The 16,122-nt window shown below is 43.2% G+C and overlaps 1 protein-coding gene across 3 annotated transcripts; it reads left to right on the forward strand.

Moving 5' to 3' along the window:
• The first annotated feature begins 3,531 nt into the window (after positions 1–3,531).
• On the forward strand, positions 3,532–15,914 carry CBY2 (chibby family member 2). 3 transcript variants are annotated; one of them, XM_003913839.4, is made up of 3 exons: positions 3,535–3,838; positions 4,156–4,236; positions 14,537–15,914. In XM_003913839.4, the coding sequence occupies exons 1-3, from the start codon at positions 3,764–3,766 to the stop codon at positions 15,725–15,727; spliced, it is 1,347 nt and encodes a 448-aa protein (XP_003913888.2). In that variant the 5' UTR covers positions 3,535–3,763; the 3' UTR covers positions 15,728–15,914. The 3 variants fall into 3 exon arrangements, with proteins under 3 accessions (XP_009190154.2, XP_003913888.2, XP_009190155.2); XM_009191890.3 differs by lacking the exon at positions 4,156–4,236 and having other exon boundaries at positions 3,532–3,838; XM_009191891.3 differs by lacking the exons at positions 3,535–3,838; positions 4,156–4,236 and adding an exon at positions 4,509–4,966.
• The last annotated feature ends 208 nt before the right edge of the window (positions 15,915–16,122 follow it).

Here is a 16,122-nt window from a genome sequence, read left to right on the forward strand (position 1 = left end):
TTAACTAGCATGACAGTCAAAGGACCTCAAAAGTAAGTAACAGAAAGTTACATGGGCGGTTTCCTGGTTATACGAAATAATTCAGACATATCATAAAGCCAAGAGTATAAGATTATATTACATTTGAGGAAAACATTGCTTTTCTAAACTTTAAGATAAATATGTTAGCATTATGCCATAAGAACAGCATTAGGGCTGGGGTAAAAAATTGTAGGAGTTCATGAAAAAGTTGAAGAAGAGTTATCAGACCAGCCAAGCAAAAAGATATGTTTTTTTCAAGGGGAAAAAAACAGAAGATAATGAATGTGATCTGCAACTTATATGTAACAAGGTACAGGAAAAGTTGAACTTTTGAGATATAAATCTGATGTTTTAATTTTAGAATTTAAAGTCAATATTTCTTGCAATATCATTGAGAGCAAATCAATACTTCAAAAAATTTTGTGGCTTTAACCAAAATTTTTAGTTTTGTATTAGTGCATTTTTAATATTACAGCTAATTTTAATAAGACCTTGTAAACAAATCTATTCAATCTCAGTTAGTTTTGATTGCAAGATAAGATTTCCGTAAACCTTTTATAACCTCTTCCAATTTGTTATATTTTCATTCTTTCTTAACTTTCTGTATTTATTTAGTTTTATCTATAATTTTTTTATTCCTTCAATTTAAAACAATCCTTTAGAACCTCTAAACTAGGCAAAATTACTTGCCCTTAAATGAAAACCATATTCCTGTCTTCTTGTGTGTTTACCAAAAACACATCCATTTTTCTTATACATTCTGGATATAGAATTATTTCTCTTGTATCTAGTAGTTTCAATTACATATATCAGTCACAATATTAACTCTTAGTAATCCTTATTTTAGGGAAGAACCTAGGAGGTAAGAAATCTTGAATTGTCTGTCATATATCAGTATTTTATAGATAAAATATTATAATTATTATAATTATTTTATGTATTTTAAAACCATTTTTTAACCTTTAGAAACATTTCCTTATACATTTTCTTAATTGGAAGTGACCCAGCTGCTCAGTAAGTATGATAACTTCAAGATTTTCAAAAACATAAGAATTTCATTTATTACATTTATCTAATTTATTTGTTTTTAACAGTTTATCTAGATTAGTTACGAGAACAGAGATATTAGACAAACCTAGTCATCATTTTAAGTTTTTTTGTTGTTAACCATTTCACAGCTTGTGAATATCAGGTGTTCACCTAAGAACTTTGAAGTGAAATACATGGATATTTTGCTGATAAATCAGAGGATTTCATTGTTGTCATTAAACCAATAATATTAGTCTTATTTATCAAAAGAATCACGTAAACAAAGATTATTCTGTTTTGGCTAGGTTTATAATTTCATGACTTTTGTGCGAAACCTGGACATCTTAAAATAACTAGCAGATGCACATATCAGCTGACCAGTAAACACAGGCAAAATCACATGCTGACAATTCTGAAGACATATCTATTTTTATTTTGTCAATAATTTTAAATTGGTTTTATTTTCCAAAGATTATTAAAGTCACATGAACTTGAAAAGCTTTTGGGCTTATTTATTTAATGTATCAGTACTCTTTTATTTATAAGCTCATTTGATACCATATAGAAACAACATATAACATAATGCATGTATATGCGTAAACAAGACAGTTGGATCAAACTTATTTTCCTGATAAAATTAGAACCTGTTTACATAGCTAAACTTCATTTGCCCTGATGAGCAAAGCAGTTTCCATGGCACTTTGATTTTAAAAGACCTCTTTCATTTTTTTTTCTTCAGCCAGTAACCTTAAACTAGTAATACCATGAACAGTAAGTTTTATCTCAACACTAGTAAAAAAGTCAGCAGATTCAAAGTAGTCAGGAAGAAAAGACAGGCAAATAACTTAGAAGACTACATGACAACTCTTTAGGGGCAGAAGAAGAAAGAGGGTTTGACTGACATTTTTTCCATGTGCCATTTTTCTTCAGGTTTTCTAGTTTATGGAGTTGCTTTGTTCTAATTGAGTGTGTGGACAAACTAGTCTGGAGCTCTTACAAGGCTTCTGCTGTAGCCATCACAGTCTTTAACCTCTGTTAAGCCAAACATTGATACACAGACCAAAAATACAGACAGATCAACAAAAATCAGAACCAGACTAGATTATCTCAGTGGCTGCAGCTTTTGAGTATGGCCTTAATTCTTTGTGACGTGAACATACACCAGATTTGGGACTCTAACCTGACCAGAATCCCCCTTGGGTAGGACTCAAACCCACAATCCTAGACAAGGGTGGGACTCTCATCCATAATCCTAAACCACAGGGTGGGACTTGAACCCACAGTCCTTATGATGAGTTCAAAGACAATTAAAAGTACAGGTGCATATTAACAAGGTACTCACCAGAAAGATGTCTAATCCAGAAGCAATTTCTTTTCCCAAAGGAAAAGTGCCAAGGGAGCCTGAAGTGCCATGGTAGAGAAGCAGGAACTCGAGAGTTGAGCCTCTGAACGCACTGGTCTAGGTGGCCACTCAGGATCAGTGCAGGGGGCCTGCACACCACTAGGGTCAACAGTACCTTGAACAGGCTGTTCGTCTCACCTGGGGTTCTAGTTTGTTATCAAGCAAAAGGGACTCACTGCCCAATGTGCTAGAAGCCAATACTGACACCAAGTTTTTGAAAAAAAGAAAAGCTTTATATTAAAAGTCACCTCTGAAGGAGGCAGGAGTCAAGCTCAAATTTTTCTCTCTGTGCTGGCATTAAAGCAGTATTTTTATTAGAAAAGGTTCAGGGAGTGGATTCTGAGATTAGCAGGTGATTGGTACAAGGAAAAGGGAGGTCTGGAAAGTCCTTGGGCATGCACAGTTATTTCTTCATGTTAACTCCTGAGTTGCATGTGCAAATTCAGGGGGAATTAGTACAAAACATGTGGTGGAAATTCAGGCTACAACATCAGCAAGCTTATTGTGTGCAAGCTCCAGTCAGCCATTTTGGTTCCAACCAATTTCCGCCAGGTTTTTCCAGATCTCACAAGTGGAGGGAGTTTCAGCAGCTTAAATTTCTTTTCTTATCTGCTATCCCGAAATTCAAAAATTTCTGTTAGTTACTGATTTCTTACTCTTTGGGACTTTCCAGATCTCCCATTTCCATCTACCAATCACCTACTCATCTCGGAATCTACCCCCGGAAACTTTTCTAATAAAAATACTGCCTTAATGTCAGCACCGAGAGACCGGTTTGAGTCTGACTCTTGTCTCCTTGGGAGTTGACTTTGAATATACAAGTTTTTCTTTTTTAAAGAACGTAGTGTTTTAGTATTGGCTTCTATTGCATTGGGCAGTGAGCCCCTTCAGCTCTATCACACTAACTCCAGGTAGATAGCATCAGAATGAAATGGAATTGTAGGGCACACAGTTGATGTCAGAGAATTAAGGAATTGAGTAGTGTCAGAAAACACCTCAGACTACACTTTCTCGCTTGGTGTGGGAAGAGTTCAGTTTGTGTTTCCTTCTTCTTGAGTGACCGAACTCCAAGAAGACGCCACTTCTGGAGAGAAACTAGGGGTCTCAACTTAGCCTGGCAGTGAGAATACAAATGGCAGCTGGGATGACCCAACAGGGGGCTAATGTTTGAGCTATTGTATGTCACACTGACCCTGACCAGCCAAGTAGTCACAGCCCCCACAGGCTCTTCCTGCCTGTCAGATGCCTCATTCCCACCTGTGATGCTCAGACAGAAACCATGAGCCCTGAAAAACACCCTATTGTTTTGTGATGTCACCTCTGGAATGTTCTGAGTGTTTTGGTGACCAACTTCTGCATAGGACCTATACCTGGCAACTCACATTGGTATGGCTTTTTACTTGAGATAGAAATAATCATCTTAGGCAAGCAGGTACAGTTATCTCCGCGTCAAAGACTTTCAAAAGTCTTTTACATCAACTATAATATCTAGCTTAATATCTGTTCAGAGATTGATAAACCGTCTTGCCAAATATCGTCTACACATTCTTCCAGACTTTCATAATTGTACATAACTGACAAGAGGGAAATAAATGAGTAGAAAGTTCTATGTTTTTTAGGTGAGCAATTGTTTTTAGGTGAGCAATTGAGGCCCAGAGGATGAGTTGGGAAGCAGCAATCTTCTTCTTTTCTCTTTTCCACAGCACTCAAGGCCAAATTTTACAAGAAAAAGAGATACCAGATCTGAAAGCCTAGAAATTCCAATCAATGTGGTTCTACCTCAGGTAGGGATAATCACAGAGGATGTAACCTGTTGGTGTTAGCCAGAATAACCCCCCACCTCCTCCTTCAAAACTCTAGCAAGATGTTGTAGAATAAGCAGAGATAGGGCTTCAGGTTCTAGTTTGGGTTGGCTGCCAGCAGGCAGCGTGCTGGGGAAGGCCACATAGCCCCTGTGGGCCTTGGGTTCTTTTTCCCACGAATGAGGTGGCTGGGTCAGATGGTTTGGTAAGAACTTCCAGTCCTAACATTCCAAGTTTCTATGATACTCTGAAGTAACCCCCCTTCTCAAAACGAGACCTTTTGGTGCTTAGTGTTGTGCATTCACTTTGGATTTCTAGAGGAGAATTAGAACTGGGACTTGGAATCAAATGCATAAGAATGAATCCATGAGAAGAAAACCTCATTCATGGGCAAAGGGGTACAGAGTTATTTGGAGTTGTCAAGAGAATTAAGCCCTGCTATGCACCAAAGACAGATGTAGGGGCCATGGGCATAGATGCTTTTGCGGTCAATGAATTGGTGAAGTCCTCACAGGCTAGAGATTCTCAGGTCTCCTCCTGCCTGAAATCAGCTCTTTCCTTAGTGGAGTCTTCTTGATTGAATTGTGTCTACTGATGCTATGTCACAAAGGGGTGGCTTTGCTTTCTCCAGAGTCACCTAAGGCCTCACTGGAAGACCAGGGCCATGCAACCAGAGGGGTTGAAATGTAGGATGGAGGAATCCAAAGCAGAGGTAACTATCTGAGAGCTCTGTCCAGGGATGTGTAGGAGGAAGATTGACCACTGGTGAGCATTCCAGATATATAATTGTAACAATCTAGGCAAGTATGTTCAGTGGGAGGCAAACATATGGAAGAAGAAAACATCCTGGATGTTTATTTTCACATTATCTTTATAACTTTGTAATGAACAGTCACTTTTCTATGACTTGAATCTTAGCTAGAATATAAGATAACTTCCCCCTGATCATTCGACAGGATAACAAGCTGTAGGAATCTTTTTGGGCCTGATTCTTTCCACCTGAAATACGCAGGGAGTTGTGTTGGCCACTGCTTCCCCAAGAGTGGGTGTTACTGCTGTGTTGCCTCATGGCCCATATAAACCAATATTTTCTTCCAGAATCCTGGGGCCTCTCAACTTTACATGCTTTGAAAGTACCTCAGATGGCTGAATGTTCTCTGATAGTAACCCTCAGTAATGTTGGCAAAGTTGGTGTTTAAGAAACTTGGTCAGGCAGAGGATGCCAACCTAGAGGTGGGTGTGAAGGAGGGGATAGGATTTGAAAGAGTAGTGGTCATGTGATAGAGAAATTGGAATGATGTTTCCATCAACACCTACCATAACTTTCCCTCCCCAGCTCCCAGAAACAGCCCAGCAATCAAGGAGAAGAGAATGTGGTTTAAGACAGCTCAAGCTTGTCTTGGGGCTGCCTGATTACTGTTCTGGAGGACCTGGTGCTGCTGCTGGGGTCCTGTGGGGGCAGAGTGGGTGAAGAATGAGAGGATATCTCCTGTCTGGGCACGTGTACCTCTCACGGGAAGGTGTATACACCTGCCAAGAGGGCACAAGCCATGCACCAGGTTTTGGACACCTGTCAGGATGCTCAAGACTGGCACTCTGGGGATGGGTGTGGGTGTCTACAAGTAGATGATCTGAACCAAAATACCACCAGGGCTGCGAGAGGGACCAATGTGCTCACTCGGCCTCCCTAGATGAGATGGTGCATGGCTTAGGGGACAGGGTTGATCTGGGAAGCAAGGAGAGGAAGAAATATCGACTGAATGTTAGTGCGATCATGTGTTGAGCACGGTGCCAAGTAAGTGTGAGGTAGAGATTTTACAGGTACAGGAACTGGCAACCCCAGGAACCCCACTAGTAATGGCAGAGATGGAGGAAGGGGCTTGAACTCCAATCAGTGCCCATGTTCTCCGCTATACCAGGGCACATGCCACTAAGCTGGGCCACGCTGCATCTTAGCTCTGTGGTTCTTCTTTTGCTCTTTGGAGATGGAGTCTTCTCCCCGCATCTTAACCGCTCATCTCTGGGCTTCTTATTTTGTATTTGCCAAAAGCTACTCTATTCTGGGATGGAATCCACTTTCCATTTGTTTCAGAAAGGACTTGTGGCAGCAGCTCTGTCTCTAGAAAGTGCCTCTGCTTCCCAGCTCCCAGTCCTGCTGTGCGTTTAGGCTTCTCAATTACATTGCAAATGCCTGTGATCACTACTTGTTATCACCCTTAGGTCTTTTCAGGACTCATTGATTTCCCGTTTTTCTTCCTCACGTTAAATATTTGTGTTTTCTGATCTATTTCCCTCCAGCACATTAACTTGCAAGCCATCAATGCCATTTCCAGCCCAAGCTAGCTGATCTCCTGGTTCCTTTTGCACGTAATGATTCAGTTCTCAAAGACTTTCACATTTCCCCAATGAGCATGCTCTGTGAATTTCATTAAGGCATTGTTTACTCCTAGATCATTAATGAACGAGCTACACCAGGTCAGACTGAGCTCCAATAGCATACACCGGTACCACCTTCATCCTTCCCAGTTGCCTTTTCTCCTTCCCCTTTGTTTGGGCTTGTTCCTCAGAAGCAGTGAATTCCTGCTGACAGCAGCCAGATCGCCGCCAATTTGAATAACGGTTCCCAGGAAGATTTCACAAGAGTCTCTGTTAAACAGTATGCAAACATACTACATATGACATCTTCTTTATCCTGTTTGCTGTTAACGTTGTAATTCTATCAACATCGATCACATTTACCTTGTGAATTATCCTTTTACCTGTTAGTATTTATTAAAACCACCACTGACTTTGCCATGGCACCGGGGAGGTGAATTAATTTAAAATAATGATAATGAGACTCAGCCTTGTCACCTCATATGAAAATCAGTAGCATATTTGGCTTTTCCTTCCAGAATCCTGGGGCCTCTCAACTTTACATGCTTTAAAAGTACTTCAGATGGCTGAATATTCTCTGATAGTAACCCTCAGTAATGTTGGCAAAGTTGCTGTTTAAGAAACTCAGTCACCAGGCTTGGACTCTATCAGCAGTGTTTGGACTTCTCTTCTGGGCTGTGGTAGCCACATTTTTTCAGAGGTAGAGAGGCGGCAGTGTGTCAGCTAAGCTTGGCTAGTTGCTGTTCAATCCCATCCCCAAACCCTTTGGATGGGAGACCACAACTCCAGTAATTCCACCTCAGAAGGTCCCATCCAGAGAGACCTGTTGCTACAAGTCCTGTAGCACCAGTAAGGGATTTTGGTCCTTTCACTTCCCCTTTTCCCTTTGCCCTTTGGCCTTTGCTTTTTGCCTCCCTTCTTTCAATTGTCCCCTTCCCCCACGTTCTTCACTTGCCACCAGGTTGGTGATCTGACAAAGACACAGTTGTTGGCAGATTTCAGGCATTTTCCTTCCAGGACCACTTACATTTACCAGGGAGGGTGCCAGACCTAATGCTAAGAAAGAATTCTAATCCACAGGTGGGACTTCAGGCTTCTGTGAAGGCAACGTTCATGCCCAGGGCCCTTCCTGGATCCCTGGCACTAATGCATCATTGGGTTACAGCTGTGAGCATATTTCCCCAGAGGACAGAGTCTCTTGGCACCTTTCTAGCACCCGATGGGAAGGCATGATGAGCCCATTGCCAACTTATTCCCCTTCTGCATCAGCTTCATATCCCATTCTTCCATGAAGAAGCCAATCTTTTTCTTTCCTACCTAATGGATCTCTATGTGAGGGCATTTCCTAGAGACCAGGAAAGAAACAATCTTTTTTCTTTTTCATGGTCAGTTGCACCATGCTACATAGACGGTACCTCCCAGGCTTAGGAGAACATTACTGGGGTGTTCTTGGGGCTTGTATTGGCAAAGACCTCTTGTCAAAGGCTAAAGGATATCAGGGTAGGTTAGCTTGGCCCATGAAACCAGTCCAGTAATACCACTGGTCAAGGAGTCCTACTGAGAAGGAACTGGCTTCTAACACAGGCCAAGGAGGTCTGGAATCCTGGAACTGCATATGTTCGCTGAACTCAGATGCTCAGTTTTTGGGTAGCCCTTTTGTAAAGAAATATACTCCATGTTGCATAGCACTTTAGGCTGGGTATGTTTAAACCTTACCAGTAGAACTTCCCATCTGTTTAGTTTTTATGACAGCTTGCCTACCACTTTCTTGTCCTCTTGCAACCCCAGGAAGTAGGCAGAGCGGTCATGTTTAGGCTTATTTTAGAGGTGACATTCAGAGAGGCAAAGTGACTTACTCAAGAGCAGTCAAAGGAGGGACTTTTGAGCCCAAAGTTACTGGAAATTTAGGGCCTTTACCCTCGTTGGATTATATATTCAAGATGATGAAATGGACCACTAGCATGCTTGTGTGCAGGGGGTGATGGGAGCTTCCTCTAAGGGAGTACATGGATGAACCTAGGGGTTTGTGAAATTCACGTGAGGAAAACTCCATGCTTATAGATTTTATATCATACCATAACAGCTTTGCCCTGGGACTATTTTAAAGTCTTAAAGGATGAATGGAAATGAGGACATAGCTTTATCAAATACACTAAATATATTAAGGCAAAAGAAATGGCCATTTTTGTAGGCCAAAAATGGTAAAATGTTAACAGTTTCTTATGGTTCAACCTAGTATTTCCTCCCAATCTTGCAGTGTATTTTGGTTGATTCAGTTATTGCCAAGGAATGTGAAATTTGCTTTCTAATTCCCAAGACTTGGGATGTCACAAAAACAAGGGATAGGTCACTGTGCTTAGATAATTGCAACTTAACTCATATGGGGAGAGGAGAGGCCTGGTTGTAAGAGAGCCATTGCAAAGGAATGATATTAGTACATGCAAAATAAAATGAGCATTGTGAAGTGCTAGAATAAACATGGAGTTTGGAGTCAAATATCCTGATTTTAAACCCTGGTTCCACTCCTTTACCAGCTATGTAATCTTATGCAGAATCATGCCAGTTCTTTTGGGTAAGATATTACATATGAATACAGAAATCAATTAGCATATAACCTGACACATTATAGTCACTTGGTGTTATTTTGTTTCTGGTTCTATATAATCTTTCTCTAAAGAAATGCTAAGCAATGTCTCTTCTAAAAGCAGTAGTCCTTCTTGCATGTCTGCAGCTCTTTATAAACAAAGAAAATGTTCCAAGTCTCCTTTTATTTCTGAACAATGAACCCTCTGAGAGAAGCAGGTCAGATGTTGATGATGTTGTTACAGAGGGGTGTACAGGTTGTGCACTGCAGTAACAGTGAATAGTGCCTTCTAGAGTTGGGCATTTCAAAAATATATGGGTTGGCCCTGATTCATGTCAACATCCACATTTTCTAGGAACTAAGGCACAGAAATGAAGTGACTCTATAAAGGTCATGCACTCATATAGTGCAGAGCCAGAACTCTCTTCAGATGTTATCATTTCTAGTCCCCTATTCCCCACACCTCGCTGCCTGCATTAATGCTTCCTGCATTTTGACTTCTCTCATTTGCACCAAGAAGTAATTGGTGCTATTCACTGATTCTTCAAATCAACTGGAAATTCCCTGAGGGCAGGGTCTGTGAGCTTGGAACACAGTAGATGCCAAATTAATGTTAGTTGATTCACTGACGCTAATGTAGGGGAAAAATTGGTGCAATAACATCTTGAATGGGTACATGACTAGGGTGAAGAATGTTCACAAGGCCAAGAGCTTTCCTTTAAGGATTAAATCCAGGTAGCTCTGATCAGAATCAGAGAAATACCATAGGAAAAAACAAGTTTGTTTTGGATCAATGTTTTCCCAAAGTTCAGTCATGAACCTTCTCATACCTAAAAATGCCTGTATATTTAATATAGGTATGTTTTCCCATTACTTATTAAAATAAATATATGACTACTGAAAACATTTTAAATATTCTAAGAAACTAAGCCATGAGGAAACACTGTACTTGACCACTTTCTTGGTCCTGTCTGGGGATAGGAGGAAAGATAACAGGACTCAGATGTTGGAGAAGAATTTGGTTTCCTGTTGAGAAAGTAAAGGGGACTTATTAGTCCATCAGCATTTCCTGGATTAGGTGCTGTGGGCACGGAAGAAGAGAGGGCACAAAGCCTGCTCGGGAAGAGGTGGCCATTTAGGGGAGAGGACGGGATGCCAACTAGGTTGGTAAAAGAGGGCTGCTAGGGTCATAGTGGTGCCAATTTACAAATGCAAATCCACTGGACCAGAGATAGGCCAAGAGAACACTTAGAGATAATGACTCTTATCCTTCATTTTACAGAAGTGGAAACTAAGGTCAGAAAGTGAGTGGATATGAGCAAGGTCACCTGAATGTGTAAATAAGGACCAGGGCCCAAACACCCAGGGTGTCTGTGGCTAGGGATCCACCACGTTAATGTTTTGTTTAGTGTATTTCTGTTGAGGGACGGCAGAATGTTCCTTGGGTACCCAGTTTGGAAGGTGGATGTAGAACACAGGCAGCTGAATGCCATGAGTTAAAAGCCATCATGGCCAAACATGGGCAGGTAGAAAGCATCCATGATTTTTCTTTGGACCCTTAGTTGGATCAAGAAGATTGCCTCTCTGGCTGAAAAAACATGATTGTTAAAAAGAAATGAGAATTGGGGAGATTTGAACACGGACTCAGCATTCGCAGATATTGAGGGATAATTGTTAAATTTTAAAGGGATGATAATGGTATTGTGATTCTGTTAAAGAGACACATATTTATGTATTTGTGGATAAAATGACACAATGTCACTTTGCTTTAAGGGAACCTAGTGGTAGGGGAGTGGTTGTGGAATCAGGTTGAGGCCCGGAGAAACAAGTGTGGCCTTGATTTGATACTTAGTGAAGCTGAGTGATGGGTACATGGACATTTATTAGACTATTCTCTCTCTTTTTGTGTATGTTTGAACTTTTCCATCATATAAAGTGAAGGAAAAGATATAATGATCCCCAAAGTACTGTAAGTCTTTTGATAAATCCATGGTGGTTTCCCATGTGTGTACTTCACACATAGAAGGTCAGGGAGCCAAAAGTGGGTTTGTGTCTTAGTGAAGGAGCTAGTGCTGGTTATTTAACTTCTCTGGGTTTCAGCTTCTCCATCCGTAAAATAAGAATAGTAATAACATCTTACATGTCAGTGTAGTGAGGATAAATGAATTTAGTAGGTAGAATGCTCAGCTCAGGGCCTAGCATGAAATCGAGGCTCAATGTTTGTTTCCTTCTTCCCTTTCCTTCTCAGGACTGGGATGCACATGTTGACTAAAACCACATTTTTCCATGTTGATAGCTTCTGGAGTCAAATCCTGCTGAGATAAAGCATTGGTTCTAGTGCAGGGATGGAGAGGACCTCTTAAGATTCACTCCTGCCGGGCGCCATGACTCACGCCTATAATCCCGGCACTTTGGGAGGCAGAGGTGGGCAGATCACAAGGTCAAGAGATCAAGACCATCCTGGCCAACATGGTGAAATCCCGTCTCTACTAAAATACAAAAAATTAGCCAGGCATGGTGGTGCGCGACTGTAATCCCAGCTACTGCGGAGGCTGAGGCAGGATAATTGCTTGAACCCAGGAGGCAGAGGTTACAGTGAGCCAAGATCATGCCGCTGCACTCCAGCCTGACAACAGAGCAAGACTCCGTCTCAAAACAACAACAACAAAACAATAATAACAAAAAAAACCATTCACACCTTATTGGCTTTGACTAATCTTCCCAGAAATCCTGGATCTTAGGACCTTAAACCTACCAGAAAATGGTCCAGGTTATCCACCGTGAGGTGCATTCTGATCACAGACAGCTATGGGAGCCAATCTGCTTTCCCAATTGAGAAATGTGAAAACCATGGAGGCTGAATTTTTTTAAACTAAATAAGATTCCGATTGCAGAATGCCCGCATACCCTTGCTATCTGGAAGATTGAGCATATCCTTACAAAGTTAATGACATGTGCTTATTGCAAAGTTAATGGCATAGAACTGCATCTTCTATTTATCTAGCTCTTTAGGTTTTAAAGAATTCTAACCAACTTTATATACCATGCAAATTGTATTTCTCTCTCTACATACGCATACACACATATATAAAATGTAGCTAGCCTGAGTTGTTTTTTATTTTCTCTATCTGTGTAGTTGTGAAAATAACCTAAGACATAAGGAATTGATATCTGGAGAACATTTTGATATACTTGGATGAAGCACTTTTGGTGTATTTGGAAGTAGCTATCATGATCTTTCTATTTAAATTCATTGCTGCAATCATCGCCTCTTCTCCAGTGTGCACTCCACTTGCTCACTTCTTTTTGAATACATCTTATAATTCTTGCATTAGTGAAATCTACTTTTTCTGATAACAATACCTTACGGTTCTTTGGCACTGTTGGTTTTAAAAATATTTTTGCATTTTCCCATTTAATCCTCACAACAGTGTTGTGAACTAAGCAGGGCACATATTATTTCCATTTTTCAGGTATATTTCATTGGCTTTTCAATGTTGGAAGGTGCCTTTAAGATCATGGAGCCCAACTCCTTCTTTTTCACTCGTGAAAATCTGGGGGTCAAAGAGGATTAGAGAGCACTCTGGTTTCAAAGTGCCCATCAGTGACAAAATGAGGATGAAAATTCTTGTGACCTTTCAGTCTCTAATGCTGGTGCAACCCTCACCTAAGCAAATTGCATATTCTACTTGACTTAGAACTGTCCTAACCACCTGCAGCCAGGATCACCTGAGGGAGCTGGTTAGAAATGCAGATTCCTGGGCCACACCCCAGTCTGAGTGAATCAGACTCACAATGGGAGGCTCAGAAATCTGCATTTAAAACTCACTGGGGTTATTCTTCTGTACTGGGATGTGTGAAAGCTACCAACTCATTGGAGTTAAGCTCTGTGGATCTGAACCCCGTTTTATGCTGTGGTCTTGAGGTCTGTGGCCACCATCATGAATTCTTCAGGGTCCTTGGCTGGCTGTATCACCACATGTTGAATGCTCATTGCTCAGTGATATGTCTGGGATGGTTTTTCTTTTCTTCCATAATTATTAGTTAGACTCTGCTTTGAGTCTAGCATTGCGTTGGAAGCTGGAATGGATGTTTAAGGGGCTGCTAGCAGAAAAGACTCAAGGGTGGCTAAGAGTGAAGGATATGCCCAGATGGGCAAGGGAGAAGGCTGGGCTGATCAATGGCACCTCCATTTCGGACACAGCAATTTGGGTGGCTGTTTGGATGATTCATGCTGCTTCTCTGCTCATGCTAAGTGAGAGTACACACCTGTGGGCAGTGGCCCTTGAGAACAGTGTTTGTTCCTCCTTTAGGGTGACCGAATGTGCTAGAGCCCATGCTTAGTGCTTTTGTACATTACCTTTTTTAATCCTAAAAATGTCTCTATGAGGCCAGGAGTAAATACAATTATCCCAATTTGAAATTGTGGAAATTAAAGCTCAGATAACTTGCCCAAATTCTTGTTAACTGGTAAGTAGTGAGGCAGAGACTCAAAATATTTGGTTGACTCTAAAATCAATGCTTTTGACCTCCATAATATATAACTGTTTCTCATTATTCATGGATTCCATATTTGTGAATTTGCCTACTTGCTAAAATGTGTATCCACCAAATCAATACTTACAGCACTTTTATGGCAATTCTCAGACATGCACAGAGAGGTGAAAATTTGAGTTCTGTAAGGCTGAGTCCCCAGCCAAGGAGCCTTCTTGTTTCAGCTCTCAGGCTAGAAAATAGGGTCCATTGCGCAGTCGATCTAGTGCCACTTTTTTTTTTTTTTTTTTTTTTTTTTTGCCTTCTTGTGCATTTTGTTGGTGATTTTGCTGTTAAAAATGGCTTCCGCGCCATTCCAAGTCAAGTGCTGTCTAGTATTCCCAATCACAAGAAGGCTATGCTGTGCCACATGGAGAAAACACAGGTGTTAAAGAAGTTTTGTTTGGGCATGCGTAACAGTGTTGCTGATGTGAGTTCGATGTTAATGAATCAATAAACAATAAGCACTAAATTAGGTTATATATTGTTTGGTTGACAAAATTGTGACCACAGGCTCCCAGGAATGTAGCCCTCTATTGCCCGTAGGAGCAATGGTTCTATATTTGGTAATTCAGTGTTGGCGATGACTTAATAGAATGGAGCTCACTGGAATGACAAGGATCCGCCACATTTCCTTGTGAGGACCCCGAGAAGCAAAAACGCCCAATGTGGCCAGGCCAGACAATCAGACGGGGTTATCCGGGGATGTCCTGGCCCCTTACTTTGTCAGCCAGCCCCGAGTGTGTCCGTCCCATCGTTAACGCTGGCCTTTCCCATTCTCTCCCGCAGACGGGCGCAGCCGAGCCCTTCCCGAGGCTCCACAACTTGCACAGCATCCCTCGCTGCGCGCAGCAGGCCGCCCTGCCCCGGCTGAGCCGCAGGATGGCGAGCCAGCACTCCTACCCGCTGAACCGCTTCTCCTCCGTGCCCTTAGACCCCATGGAGCGCCCCATGTCTCAGGCCGACCTGGAGCTGGACTACAACCCGCCGCGGGTGCAGCTCAGCGACGAGATGTTCGTGTTCCAGGACGGGCGCTGGGTGAACGAGAACTGCCGCCTGCAGTCTCCCTACTTCTCCCCATCCGCCTCCTTCCACCACAAGCTGCACCACAAGAGGCTGGCCAAGGAGTTCGTGCTGCAGGAGGAGAACAAGTCTCTGCGGGAGGAGAACAAGGCCCTGCGCGAGGAGAACAGGATGCTCCGCAAGGAGAACAAAATCCTGCAGGTCTTCTGGGAGGAGCACAAGGCCTCGCTGGGCCGGGAGGAGAGCCGGCCCCCCTCACCGCTGCCGCAAAAGGACAGCGCGTCCCTGGAGGTGGTGAAGAAGGACCACGTCGCCCTGCAGGTGCCCCGCGGCAAGGAGGACAGCACCCTGCAGCTACTCCGGGAGGAGAACCGCGCGCTGCAGCAGCTGCTGGAGCAGAAACAGGCCTACTGGACCCAGACAGAGGACGCAGCCGCCCCCGCCGAGGAAAGCAAGCCCGCCCCCTCGCCCCACGAGGAGCCCTGCAGCCCCGGGCTGCTGCAGGACCAGGGCTCCGGCCTCTCCTCCCACTTCGAGGAGCCCAGAGGGCCCCCCGCCCCGCAGGAGGACTCCAAGACCCTGCGCGCCCTGCGGGAGATGGTCAGCAACATGTCCGGGCCCTCCGGGGAGGAGGAGGCCAAGGCGGGCCCGGGCCTGCCCGACGGCTGCCAGCCCCTGCAGCTGCTGAGAGAGATGAGGCAGGCGCTGCAGGCCCTGCTCAAGGAGAACCGGCTCCTGCAGGAGGAGAACAGGACCCTGCAGGTGCTACGGGCGGAGCACAGGGGCTTCCAGGAGGAAAACAAGGCCCTGTGGGAGAACAACAAGCTGAAGCTGCAGCAGAAGCTGGTCATCGACACCGTGACCGAGGTCACCGCGCGCATGGAGATGCTCATCGAGGAGCTCTACGCCTTCATGCCGGGCAGGAGCCAGGACCCCAAGAAGCCCAGCAGGGTCTGAGGCCTCCGCCGTGCACCGGGACGCCGAGTTTGAGACACCGAACACTGGGCAAAAGAGAATCCCCTGCCTGCCTTTGTCGTCCTCGCCTTTCCCAACCAGTTCGTACCTATTGAAAAGCAGCGTTAGTGGCCTTCCTAAACTCAGAGTATTAATAAAGGTGTGAGGAGGCTGGGGCCAGTTGACACCAGCATGCTGCCTTTTTCTTTGGGTTTCTTTGTTTCATAAAAGATAGACAATATTTTAGAGCAGTTTTGGGTTCACAGCTAAATTGAGCAGAAAGTACAGGGAGTTCCCATAGACTCCCACTCCACAAATGCATAATCTCCCGCATTATCACCATCCCTCCAGAGTGGTACACTAGTGACAGTCTTTGAACCTACATGGACACATCATAA

The sequence above is a fragment of the Papio anubis genome, chromosome 15, assembly GCF_008728515.1.
Source record: "Papio anubis isolate 15944 chromosome 15, Panubis1.0, whole genome shotgun sequence".
Classification (NCBI taxonomy): domain Eukaryota; kingdom Metazoa; phylum Chordata; class Mammalia; order Primates; family Cercopithecidae; genus Papio; species Papio anubis.